This window comes from Papaver somniferum, unplaced genomic scaffold (assembly GCF_003573695.1).
Source record: "Papaver somniferum cultivar HN1 unplaced genomic scaffold, ASM357369v1 unplaced-scaffold_11, whole genome shotgun sequence".
NCBI lineage: Eukaryota > Viridiplantae > Streptophyta > Magnoliopsida > Ranunculales > Papaveraceae > Papaver > Papaver somniferum.
In genome coordinates, this window is record NW_020619936.1 from 1,557,743 (window position 1) to 1,571,411 (window position 13,669).

At 36.8% G+C, this 13,669-nt stretch overlaps 1 protein-coding gene across 1 annotated transcript; it reads left to right on the forward strand.

The window, feature by feature from the left end:
* Positions 1-1,053: 1,053 nt before the first annotated feature.
* LOC113328510 (oligopeptide transporter 4-like) lies at positions 1,054-5,378 on the forward strand. The gene is made up of 5 exons (XM_026575588.1): positions 1,054-1,609; positions 1,902-1,999; positions 3,315-3,878; positions 3,974-4,226; positions 4,362-5,378. The coding sequence occupies exons 1-5, from the start codon at positions 1,100-1,102 to the stop codon at positions 5,157-5,159; spliced, it is 2,223 nt and encodes a 740-aa protein (XP_026431373.1). The 5' UTR covers positions 1,054-1,099; the 3' UTR covers positions 5,160-5,378.
* The last annotated feature ends 8,291 nt before the right edge of the window (positions 5,379-13,669 follow it).

Here is a 13,669-nt window from a genome sequence, read left to right on the forward strand (position 1 = left end):
TGAAGCAGACACACCATCAACAACCATCTATAATTGCTTGCTAAAACTATGCATCAATGGAATCTCTAGACTCCAAATTTTACTGTCTTAATCAGTAGTCATGGTTATCATTGAATTAGACACACTCCATTAAAGTATGAAACCACCTATATCCTTGAATCAGTGTTAATTTAACTGGATTAGTATTTCTGCAATCAACCTTGATCTATGTGTAACTGAAATTCAAACTTGAGTTATCCATTTTCCAACAGAAAATCTGACAACCTAAACTTTCTCAAGATGGATCATGGGAAATGAATGTAACCTTAAAATAGGTTACATTCATATAAAAATACATGCAAACAGTGGTAAATAAATGATGGCTGTAAAGTTAGTACAAGGAACACGGGTGTCCGCGAGCAGTGAGCAGTTGCTAGTTATGAGCAACCAATGGGATTCTAGTGTGGTTTGGCTTCATTAACTCCAAACTTACAATTTGCAGAAAAAGTTCAGGTAATTCAATAATTACCCCCTAGTACTTGCAACTTCTTTTTTGATCAAGAGGCACAACTTGCAGCTGAACAGATATATTGCTGTAAAAAACATAGATTTAGTAGCTACACACATAATATAGTCGGTACAATTGTTAAAATTGCATATAGTCGGTATGGTTGTCAAAATTATAGATTGCAGGGTCATGCATATTTTTGTTTTGTCTTTTTAAGCTATTTTCATTCAGGTCCAAGCATAAGATTCTCAAACAAATGTCTCATTTTCTATGGTTGTCAAAATCACATCCTTGATTCCCAAACTCAAACTTCTTTATCTATTCTCGAGCTACCAAACTCAACTTTTTCACCACCACTAGCACTACTTCTAGTTTCCCTCCAATGTCAATGGTCAAACACAGTTGACATAAGTCAAAGGACATAACTGTAAAGACCAAAATTCACAGGGGACATAAGAATCAAACAAAATACCGTTTACTAAAGAATTGTCTTAAAAAAAAGAAACTTTTGTAATATAAAAAGGTGGTGGTCGTGGTGTTAGTACCAGTACCACACCAAGAAAACAAAACAACCAAAACTCTCTCATTTTCTCTGTGAAGAAGAAGAAGAAAATGGGAACATTAGATATAGAATCATATCCAAAACCAGATAAAGAAGAAGGTGTAGATGAAGATGAATTATCACCAATCGAAGAAGTTAGATTAACAGTAACAAACACAGATGATCATACGCTGCCAGTATGGACATTTAGAATGTGGTTCTTAGGCATACTCTCATGTGGTTTACTATCATTTCTGAATCAGTTCTTTGCTTATAGAACTGAACCGTTAATAATAACTCAGATCACAGTTCAAGTTGCTGTACTTCCGATTGGTCATTTCATGGCTAGGATAATACCAGAGACTAAGTTTCATATACCAGGTTTTGGTGATAGAGATTTCTCGTTGAATCCGGGTCCGTTTAATATGAAAGAACATGTTTTGATTTCGATATTTGCTAATGCTGGGAGTGCTTTTGGGAGCGGTTCTGCTTATGCTGTTGGGATTGTTACCATCATTAAAGCTTTTTATCACAGAAATATCTCTTTTCTTGCTGGTTGGTTGCTCATTATCACTACTCAGGTTTGATTTTCCTCTGTTTCTTTGTCTCTCTGTTTTTGGATTTGTTAACATGCGCCTACCTGTATTTGCTTTAATTGTTGTTGATATTTTTTTTGTTTCTGAGTTTTCTTATTTTTTTGGTTATTTGTTTAATGATTTTGAGTTTAGTATGATTAGATGAAAAAAAACAAATCTGGGATTTTTTTTTCTTAATTGTGTAGACTGATTTTTTAATTTGTTGTTGATGTTTTGGTGGGTATACACTAACATGCGCATGTGGTGGTGATGGTGTTGGTGTTGGTGGCTGGTGCAGGTTTTAGGATATGGTTGGGCTGGACTTCTAAGGAAATATGTGGTGGAGCCTGCTCACATGTGGTGGCCCAGTACCCTAGTTCAGGTCTCTCTTTTCCGGTATGTTTTAGATTTTCTGTCCAAAGGTCAAGTAATTTCATTTTTTGTTTTCTTGAATTAATTTTTAATCCATTTTAGTTGTCACATAATTAGGTTTTTGTTTTTGTCCAAGTCACACCCAACTTTATCCCAATTTCTAGTTTGTGTTTATTACTTGTTGGATGATAGTTCAAACGTTATGTAAATCATTTTTACAAAAATCACGTTATCTGGTTTAAAAATCACGTAAGTAAAATGATTTTGGCAGTTTTCAAAATGTCATGTAATTAACTAAAATTTCAAGCTAGATCAAAACTTGGAGAAGTACTAAAAGTGGACTAGTTAGCCGTTTTGGGATAAATTTTAGCAAGACTTAGATTTGGTGGTGATGTTTGGATAAACCAATAGTGGTGTAATTGAAAAGATACCTTAACCATAGAGATTAGATTAGTCCCGTGGTCACATGACTCACATCACATTGTTGCTTAGTGCTAAGCATGATTTGCACAATGAAGAACATGAAGATTAAACCCCCCAACCCAAGATTACTTTTACGTGGCCTCCTAACTTGTCAAATTTCCGTAGTCCCTAAGGCAATATTAAATTCATTTTTTAGCGTGCGCCATTTGGTCCTGACCACCAATGAAACATGCAATGAAAGTCTTTGCAAATGGTTTGTGAAAGGATGTGGTTTTCGTAGGGAGGAAGTATGACAGCTGCTCCCCACATGGATAATTGAGGCCTATGATCATAGACTCTCATTATTTTAGTTGGTGTCCACAGTCCACACATGGGGGAGACAATGGTGTTGGGGTCAAAAATGCTGAATAGAACAAGAAAACATAGACACCACCAAAAGTTCAACACCACGGATAGAGATGCATATAGGGCCGGGTCAGCACATTTAGACACCACCAAAACACATAGAATAGGTGTGCCAACGTAATATAACAGCACACCACCATCATTTTTCTCGCACAACACAACATATTTTTAGCACGGCACATCACCTCAAGTGACAGGGATTCGATCACTTGTTTGAGCGATGGGTTTTGCTGTTCCCTATAATTCAAAACTAAATTTTAAGAACGACCCGACTAGAGGTAGAACATAATGGATGGGAAAAATCCAGGACATTATATGCCGCCTGTTTCCACCTGAGATTAACAGGAACACTGAGTGTCAGTTTACATAATCTAAACTTTGTTGCTTGAAATTTTTAGTTAAGCTTCATCTTAGTGTACAAACGAACAAGTTACAGACTTTACAGCTTAGTTGCAGTAGCTTAATTCAAGCTTATTAGGAGGTTAAATTTTGATGTTCCATATTTTCGCAGTGCGTTACATGAAAAAGATGAGGGACGAACGTCAAGAGCGAAGTTTTTTGTGATTGCACTTGTTTGCAGCTTTGTGTGGTATGTAGTTCCTGGTTACCTGTTTACAACTCTGACGAGCATCTCATGGGTGTGTTGGATATTCTCCAAATCCGTCACTGCACAACAACTTGGTTCTGGCATGAGGGGTTTAGGACTTGGGGCTATTTCACTTGATTGGTCTGCTGTTGCCTCCTTCTTATCTAGCCCTCTGATATGCCCCTTCTTTGCAATCATGAACGTTTTCGCCGGTTATGTGATGATCATCTATATAGCAATCCCATGCGCCTATTGGGGTTTGAATTTGTACAATGCCAAGACATTCCCTATATTCTCCTCACACTTGTTCACGGCTAAGGGAGAAATATACAACATAACAGCTATTGTGAACGATAAGTTCGAGATTGATATGCCTAAGTACCAAGAACAAGGACATATCAATTTGAGCATGTTCTTTGCACTTACTTATGGATTTGGTTTTGCCACCATTGCTTCTACCCTTACTCATGTGGGTTTCTTCTATGGAAGGTAACTATATCCTTGGTGTTCTTTCTAGTTAAAGAATTACTGAATGCCTTTTCCGCCATATTTTATTCTTACAATGCAACTAAATGAATTTACAGGGAGATCTATGAACGGTTTCGTTTATCATATAAAGGAAAGATGGATATTCACACAAAATTGATGAAAAGGTACCCCGAAGTACCAAACTGGTGGTTTCATGTCCTTCTGGCCGCAACAGTAATCGTTTCTCTTTTACTATGCACGGTCCTGAAAGATCAGGTTCAGATGCCATGGTGGGGTCTTCTTTTCTCTTGTGCCCTTGCTTTCATTTTCACTCTTCCCATCAGCATCATAACTGCAACTACAAATCAGGTAAGTTTCATTACATAGATTATTTTTTTTCTACCTTGGGCTACACTCTACCCAAGTACGTAGTATGCAAGATTCAAGTCTCAAAGGATGATATATGGATAAACAACTAAACATCTTCTGTCAATTATCTTGCAGACACCAGGACTAAATATCATAACAGAATACGTCATGGGTATCATCTTACCTGGAAAACCAATTGCCAATGTTTGTTTTAAAACCTACGGGTATATGAGTATGGCACAGGCTGTTTCCTTTTTAAATGATTTCAAGCTGGGTCATTACATGAAAATCCCGCCAAGATCGATGTTCCTAGTTCAGTTCATAGGGACTATTATAGCTGGAACAGTCAACATTGGAGTTGCATGGTGGCTACTGACTTCTATAGAGAACATATGCCAAGAAGAACTGCTTCCAGCAAATAGTCCATGGACATGTCCTGGAGACCGGGTTTTCTTCGACGCATCTGTCATTTGGGGCCTAGTCGGACCAAGGCGTATTTTTGGTCCACTTGGGAACTATCCAGCTCTTAACTGGTTCTTCCTTGGTGGTGCAGTTGGGCCGATCTTGGTTTGGCTTCTCCACAAAGCTTTCCCTAAGCAATCATGGATTCCCTTGATTAACCTTCCGGTGCTTCTTGGAGCAACATCTATGATGCCACCTGCAACAACTGTGAACTACAATTCTTGGATTCTGGTCGGAACAGTTTTCAACTTTTTCGTTTTTAGGTACAGGAAACAATGGTGGCAAAGGTATAATTACGTTCTTTCGGCTGCCCTTGATGCTGGAGTTGCTTTCATGGCTGTTTTACTGTATTTCTCAGTAAGCTTGGAAAATATAAATGTGGATTGGTGGGGTACAAGAGGTGAGCATTGCGATTTAGCTAGATGTCCGACCGCCAAAGGTGTCATTGTTGATGGCTGTCCAGTTTATTGATTTTCTCGTAGTTATATAACTATCAAATGTTTACAGTTATATATAAGATGCAGTATAGTATCTTCAATTGGGTATTCATTGTTGATCTTTTACTGAAGTCTTATTTAAAAATTTAGAATGTGAAATGTCACTTTACTAGTGGCACACCACAACATGCGGGACAGATAAGCACCGGCACAGTACAACCTCATAACATATATCAAACGTTATACAATATGGTACAATACACCACATTTTGCGTATATTTTATAAATAAATTTTTATTCTAGCCAATTTTTAACATTTTATTTTTATGTCGACCCAATTCTATAACAACACATATAATATCTAAATATCTAGAATATATTTTCTTTGCAACGCATGAAACAAATATATCCGACACAGCACAACACGACATAACAAATTTATTTTTCTGGCACAGCACAGTACAACATGCCTTCCAACACGGTACAACACAACGCGTCTTAATCTCTGACACAGCACAACCCGACACGCGACAAGTTAAACACGTGATTTCATGGGATGGGCTAGGCTATACTAGGCCAACACGTTTTACACCTCTAATTGGTCACGCGTGTCCATTTCTAAACCATCACAATTCAAATTTATTGACATGCAACTTCAAAAGAAAAAATAAATAAATATATGCCACTGCAAGTTGGCTTGATTGAACATTATCTGATGACAAAATCCAAATTTCCCCACACTCAGTCATACTAGGGATCAAGGACCCGGCTTAAGAGCACGTACGACATTGACGTGGTCCTAAAAAAACAAAATCGAAATTCAATACACTAAACATAAAATAAGTTCCTGTCTTAAATAAAAGTTCGAGACATAGCATAAGGTTGAGATAGTTACGTATTGTAGATAATTGCATCCAAGTCTCTTTATACTTCATAAAAACTTTCCTCCACCACAGGATAAACCATAAAGAGGATCTCCATCCTTACGAGGCATCATCTTCTCATTAGGGTGGGGATGGGGAGGAGGCATCATCTTCTCATTGGTCCACTTAGAGCTTTTCCTTTACTTTTGGTGGTTTCTTTGGAGCCTTCTACTACTTTTCGTTGAGTTTCAATTGCTACTCCTTTTTTTTGGATTTCTTCTTCAACAATTTCATCACCACCACTTTCTTCCTCATTGACTTCTTCTCAAATCATTGACTTTTTATTCAGTAGGCGTGTCAGAATCAGATTCTTCTTGTGTTGGCGGCTCCGCTTGAGGTGGTGGTTCATTGACGGTGAGCGCTATAAATTAACCTGCCGAGTTCGTACGGTGTTTAGCATCCAATTTGCTACCGCCCTCTCGACGAGGTGGCAAACTCGAAGGAGAAGCAAGATATTGATTATTCTTCACCCTCTTTTTGGCTTGCTTTTTCTTCCCTTTGTTGTCCCTATAGATTATGGGGATACATGATAAACAACTAATCAAATCAAACCATATTCTGAAATTCGAAGTGCACAATCAGAGAGATGGATAAGTAACATATACCGACTTCAGACAATGAACAATAGGTGTCGGTATTTGTTAAGAGTTAATGTAATGTTCCACATGCATTTTAGAATGCAGATTACTTTGGTCTTGTGAACAATTCTTGTGTGCAAGACATATTTATCATGCATTTATGAATGGATCCGTTTTAGTGTAGAAAATGAATGGACAAAGGAGGTCCACATGTATCTCTCTACTTGGGTCATTTATTGACCAAGTGAAGAACTTTAATGTTAATGAAATCAAAGAGATAGAGAGGAAATACTTTCCCCATCTCCATTTCAAACAAAAATCAATCCAAAAAATCAAACCTATTCAAACAAATTACTAACAATTGGTATCAGAGCATATATCAAGTGAATTTGATCTTGGAGAGTGAAAAAAATCAATTTTTACCCATTAAATCAAAAAATCAGCAACAGATAAACTTTTCAAAAACTAGATCTAGAAAATAAAAAAACTCAATTTCTTCAATCAATCATCAACCAAATCAATGGAAAGTAGTAGTAACTCAAGTTTATACATTCAACAACCTTCAAACCACTTTTTCATGGAGAAAATTATGATTTTTGGGCCATCAAAATGAAGACCTTGTTCATGTCACAAGATGTGTGGGATATTGTAAAAACTGGGTATGATGAAATTGAAGATACATCAACTCTAGAACAAGCCCAAAAGGATACACTCAAGGAGAGTAGGAAGAAGAATGCTAAAACATCCATGTACATCCAACAAGGAGTTGGAGACACTATTCTACCAAGAGTAATCCATTTTCCTATAGCTAAAGATGCTTGGGGTATTCTTCAACAAGAGTATGGAGGTAATAAGAAGGTAAGAGAATTAAAATTACATTCATATAGAAGAGATTTTGAGAATCTAAAAATGAATGAGAATGAATGCTTGAATGAGTTTTCTTCAAGAGATGTTGAAGTTGTTAATAATATGTTGATGTGTTGTGAGAAGATGGAAGAAACAATAATTTGTGAGAAGATATTGATTTGTTTGCCGGAGAAATTTGAACCCATTGTGTGGTTTTGGAAGAGACTAAAGATTTCTCTACATTAAAGTCACAAGAGTTATGGGCTTCTTTGAAGGTGTATGAGCAATGTTTGTCAAAACACTCCGAAAAGTCAATTGAGAGTGCTTTCCAATCAAAATTGAACTTGAACTCAAAAAATTCAGCAATGAAGAAAAATGAGTACAAGGGTGATGCTTCATCTAACTTCAAACGAAAGGGAAAATGGAAGAAATAAGGAGAAAATTCCAACAACTACACAAAGAGTGATTCCTCTCAAGTACCAAGATGCAATTTTTGCAAGAAGAATGGTCATGTGGAGAAGAATTGTTGGAACAAAGGAAAACCTCAATGTCATCATTGTAAGAAGTATGGACATTTGGAGAAAGATTGTAGATACAAAGAAGATGAAGAACATGTCGGTAGAGCCGAAGAGAAAGAAGAAAAACTAAATTTGTTTTATGCTTGTCAAAGTGCTATGGAGACTTCTAAGATTGAAGTATGGTTTATATATAGTGGTTGTACAACTCATATGTCCGGTATGAAGAGATTGTTTGTTGACATGGATACATCCATAAACTCCCTAGTGAAGATGGGGGATGGAAACATGGTTCAAGCTAACGGAAGAGGTACAATTTGCATGCAAACTATCAATGGAGCAAAATACATTAGAGATGTGTTATATGTTCCGGATTTGGCACAAAATTTGCTTAGTGTTGGCCAACTTGTGCATCTTGGGTATGCGGTTCATTTTGGAGATGGATATTCCACCATTTATGACAAGAACACAACAACAAGAGACAAGTCATGAAGAGTATCAAGATGGAGAAAAATAGAAGCTTTCCAATTACCTTTGAAAATGAGAAGAATGTTGCATTGAGGATGAAAACCATTGATGAAACATGGTTAGGGAATAAAAGACATGGGCATTTGGATTTCAATGGTATCAAGGTGCTTTCCAACAAGAACATGGTGCAAGGACTTCCACAACATATCAACCAAAAAGATGGAGTATGTGAAGGTTGTGCACTTGGGAAGAAACATCGCCAACCATTCCCAAAAGGTGTAGCATGGAGAACAAAAGAACTTATTGGTTTGGTACATACCGATGTGTGTGGACCAATGAAGACACCAACTCATGTAGGTAATAAATACTTTATCTTATTAATTGATGATTTAAGTCGTATGACTTGGGTGTACTTCATGAGACAAAAGTCCGAAGTTTTTAGCATCTTCAAGAAGTTCAAGAGCCTTGTTGAAAAACAAAGTGGTCACTACATCAAAGTTTTGAGAAGTGATAGAGGCAAATAGTACAACAACAAAGATTTTGATAAATTTTGTGAAGATGAAGGCTTGGAAAGGAAACTAACCGTGGGTTATACTCCTCAACAAAATGCTGTTTCCGAGAGAAAGAACCAAACCGTAATGGAGATGGCGAAGTCCATGCTTCATGACAAGGGTATGCCTAAAGTGTTTTGGGCCGAATCCGTCAACACCGCCGTCTACTTGATGAATAGGTGTCCAACAAAAGCCGTATGGGATAAAACTCCTTCTAAAGCATGGAGTGGGAGAAAGCCATCGGTAAGACATCTCAAAGTTTTTGGTCGTGTGTGTTATTCACAAATTCCAAAGGTGAAGAGAACAAAGCTTGATGAATCAAGTGAGAAGTGTATATTTCTTGGCTAGCTTGAAGAATAACACAATGATTACAAGCCGTGATGTGTTATTTGATGAAGGAGCTTCATGGAATTGGGAATAAGGTAAAATTGAGAAGAGAACCATTATTGTTGATCAAGATCAAGAAAATTTAGCAACAAATGAAGTTGAAGAAGGTGAAGAAGATGAGGAAGAACTACCTCAAACACCACCAAATACAAGACAAGAAGCATCTCCAAGCATGTCTCCAAGTACTAGTGCATCAACAACACCACCGTCGGCACCAAAGAAGTTGCGAAGGTTGAGTGAAGTGTATGAAAGATGCAACTATTGTGTGGTTGAACCGGAAAAATTTGAAGAAGCATCAAAAGAACCGGTTTGGATAAAAGCTATGGAAGAAGAAGTTTTTGTCATTGACGAGAACAATACATGGGAGAAGGTAGCAAGGCCAAGTGACAAAGAAGTTATTGGTGTGAAGTGGATCTACAAGGTGAAGTACAATGCGGATGGAATGGTTCAAATATACAAAGCAAAGTTGGTGGCAAGGGGCTACTCACAACAACCCGGTATCGACTACAATGAAACGTTTGCACCATTAGAGCCGTGATTGCTATGGCTTCCAAAAAAGGTTGGTTACTTTATCAACTTGATGTCAAATCGGCATTTTTGAATTGAGAACTACATGAAGAAGTCTATGTAGAACAACCACAATGTTTTGTGGTGGAAGGAGAAGAAGATAAGGTGTATAAGTTGAAGACAGCTTTGTATGGCCTTAAGCAAGCACAAAGAGCTTGGTATAGTGAGATATATGGATACTTCAAAAGGAAAAACTTCAACAAAAGCAAGAGTGAGCCTACACTATATGTGAAGACAAAAGGTACGTCTATTTTCATCGTTGCCTTGTATGTTGATGATCTTATCTTTACAGGTAATGATGCTCATATGATTGAGCAATTCAAAAGATAAAATGATGATGAAATATGAGATGAGTGACATGGGTTTTCTTAAGTACTTCATTGGTATAGAAGTTCATCAAAATGAAGACGGATTGTTCATTTCTCAAAGAAAGTATGCCGAAAAGGTGTTGAAAAAATTTGGTATGCTTGGTTGTAACCCCACATCTACACCTCTGGTAGTGAATGAGAAACACAAGAAGGATGATGGAGGAAGAAAGGTTGATGAGACTTACTATAGAGGTCTTATTGGAAACTTGTTGTACCTTACACATACAAGACCTGACATCATGTTTGCTTCAAGTATGCTTTCTAGGTTCATGAGTTCACCTAGTCATCTACATCTTGGCGCATCAAAGAGGTTGTTGAGGTACATACAAGGAACAATGAATTTTGGAATCATGTATTCAAGAAATTTGGATGTCAAATTAGTTGTCTATTGTGATAGCAACTTGGGAGGATGTATTGATGACATGAAGAGTACATCGGGTTATGCTTTTTCTCTTGGTTCGGGTATATTCACATGGGCATCGAAGAAGAAAGAAACCGTAGCTCGATCCACGGCGGAAGCGGAGTACATTTCGTCATCAATAGATACATCTCATGTTGTATGGCTAAGAAGCATCATGGAAGACATTCAAGAGAAGCAAGAAGAAAGAACCGTAATTTTTTGTGACAACAAATCGGCAATTGTTATGTCCAAAAATTCGGTTGAGCATTGTAGAGCAAGACACATTAAACTCAAGTACCATTTCATTCGAGAAGCGGTTGAAGATGGTGAGATAGAACTCAAGTATTGTAAGACGAAAGATCAATTGGCGGACATATTCACCAAGGCACTTCCCAAAGGTAAATTTCAAAATTTTCGTGAGCTACTAGGAGTTGGAGAACATCACATTAAAGAGGAGATTGTTAAGACTTAATGTAATGTTCCACATGCATTTTAGAATGCAGGTTACTTTGGTCTTGTGAACAAGTCTTGTGTACAAGGCATATTTATCGCGTGTTTTTGAATGCATCTGTTTTAGTGTAGAAAATGAATGGACAAAGGAGGTCCACATGTATCTCTTTACTTGGGTTATATATTGACCAACTGATGAAAGAGAGTGGAAGAACTTTAATGTTAATGAAATCAAAGAGATAGATAGGAAATACTTTCCCCATCTCCATTTCAAACAAAAATCAATCCAAACAAATTACTTATAGTATTCTCAAGTCATTTACATGAACCGATTCTAGTTTCGGCAGTTAACAAACTAACACACCCATAAACAATATACGTGAACATTCAAGTAATCTGATTCCATCAACAAAACCATACAGGGAAACTGTTGTTTAATCTACAACTGAATCGGTCTACGTGATCATTGACAAAGACCGATTATGGGTAAACAATCTAAACCAGAAAACACTATCAAGTAAAATCGGTATTTTAGGACATTAATAGACGTTTCCTACACAAATCGGTATACGTGAACATTAACGTAAATAGATTCCTGTAAACCCAGATAACTTTCAATTTATGGATATCAAGTTGACTGAATGCATGTTCCTAAAACCTAAATTAGATTATTGGGTTCATAAAAGAGTACCTGATCCGAGCCATTTCTTCTGATTATAGTTGATAAGTTGTTTCGTATTCCGTAAGCACTTGCCACGATGATTGTTTATATCGAATCGATTTACCAATTCTGGGATCTTGCGAACTAGGAAGAGTTCTATTAGGGGGTTATTTCACTCGTGGATGTCTCGACATTTCATAGAAGAAAAGAACGATTAATCGCAAATTTGAATCGTGATAATCGACGATTTTTTTTTTCGTTTGAAAATGCAAACAAAAGAGAAGGAGAATGAGTTTTATTTAGTTCTAGGTTTTATTATTACGATTTGAATGGCAGTATTTATATCTATTGAAGGGTAAATCTGTAGTTTCGCCCAAATTAGACACCCCTTTAGCATCCAATTAGTTGGAAACAAAATTTTGATAGGCCCCAAATAAAATGGCTAGGCCTCAAAATAGCCATGTAAAATAAGCAATCATATTGGGAAGATCATTTTCCATTTTCCCCTTATTTTATTTTTTTGCCAAGAACATTTAAAACTTATTGACATGCAAAATGCTTTAAAAATTATTCTTAAAAATGAATGTCATTGAGAGCGAAAATGCTAGGGAGACCCAAAATTTTGACACCAAAAATTTACCTCCTATGTGTCAATTTTCTATTAGCTCATCTTTAAAGCGGACCCCTGCTTTTCCTAAAGGGGTAGGGGAGGGAGAAATCAACGATAGATGGAGAAGACACATAGGTGTCAAAATGTGGTGTAAGATTCCGGGATCTCCCTAACATTGAAAGTCAGGTTAATTAGACATTATCTGATGACAAGATCCTAGATAACCCCAAATTCAGCCATATTAGGGATCATCATTCAGCAGTATCCGGGATTAATCATTCATTTTCCAACCCAAAATCTGACCACCTAAATTAAATTTTTTTTTTCAACATGGATGAATTTTATGAATGTATTTTAACAATTTTAAGGTTACATTCATCCCAAAATACATGCAGCGGTAAAAATAAATGATGCGTGTAAAGTTAGCTAGTAGCACGGGTGTGCTGCATGCAGTTGCTAGTTATGAAGAACCAATGGAGTTCGAGGGTGGTTTCCCTTCATTAACTCCAAACTTACAATTTGCAGAAAATCAGATAATTTAAGGCTTACCCCCTATAACTTTGACAATTTTCTTTTTGATCAAACATGCACAGCTAGCCAGTAGACAAATTTGGCTGCAGATATAAGGGAAATGTACAAAGCAGTCCTCGTGTTAGGACCTGATTCACAAAACCATCCTACTGTTATAAACTGTTAACAAAATGATCATATTTGCGTTAAGAAAAGAGTTAAATGGCGGCTCACAGTTAAATATATTAATAAAATTATCTATATATCCTTCGTATTTATCCCACCCTGCACAATTTTAACTTTTATCTTTATTATAATAATTTTTTTTTGGCAGTGCTATTATTTGTCGGTACAATTTATGAAATTGCATACAGTCCTTATGATTGCCTAAATTATACATTTAGGGCCATGCGAATTTTGTCTTGTCTCCTGAAGCTCCCTTTACCTTTTCATTTATGTTCCACTAGTTACATTGTTCCGACCATAAGATTCTCGAACAAATGTCCCATTTTCCCTGTTTTACCACATCCATAATTCCCAGATTCAAACTTATCTTTTTGTGAGCTACCAAAACGCAAAGGACACCTATGTCAATGTTCAACAACTGTTGACTAAAGTCAAAGGACATAATTCGAATAACCAAATCCATTAGGGACATAAAGTCAAACCATGAAGCAGAAAAGCTATTCCTATATATTCTCATTACACCC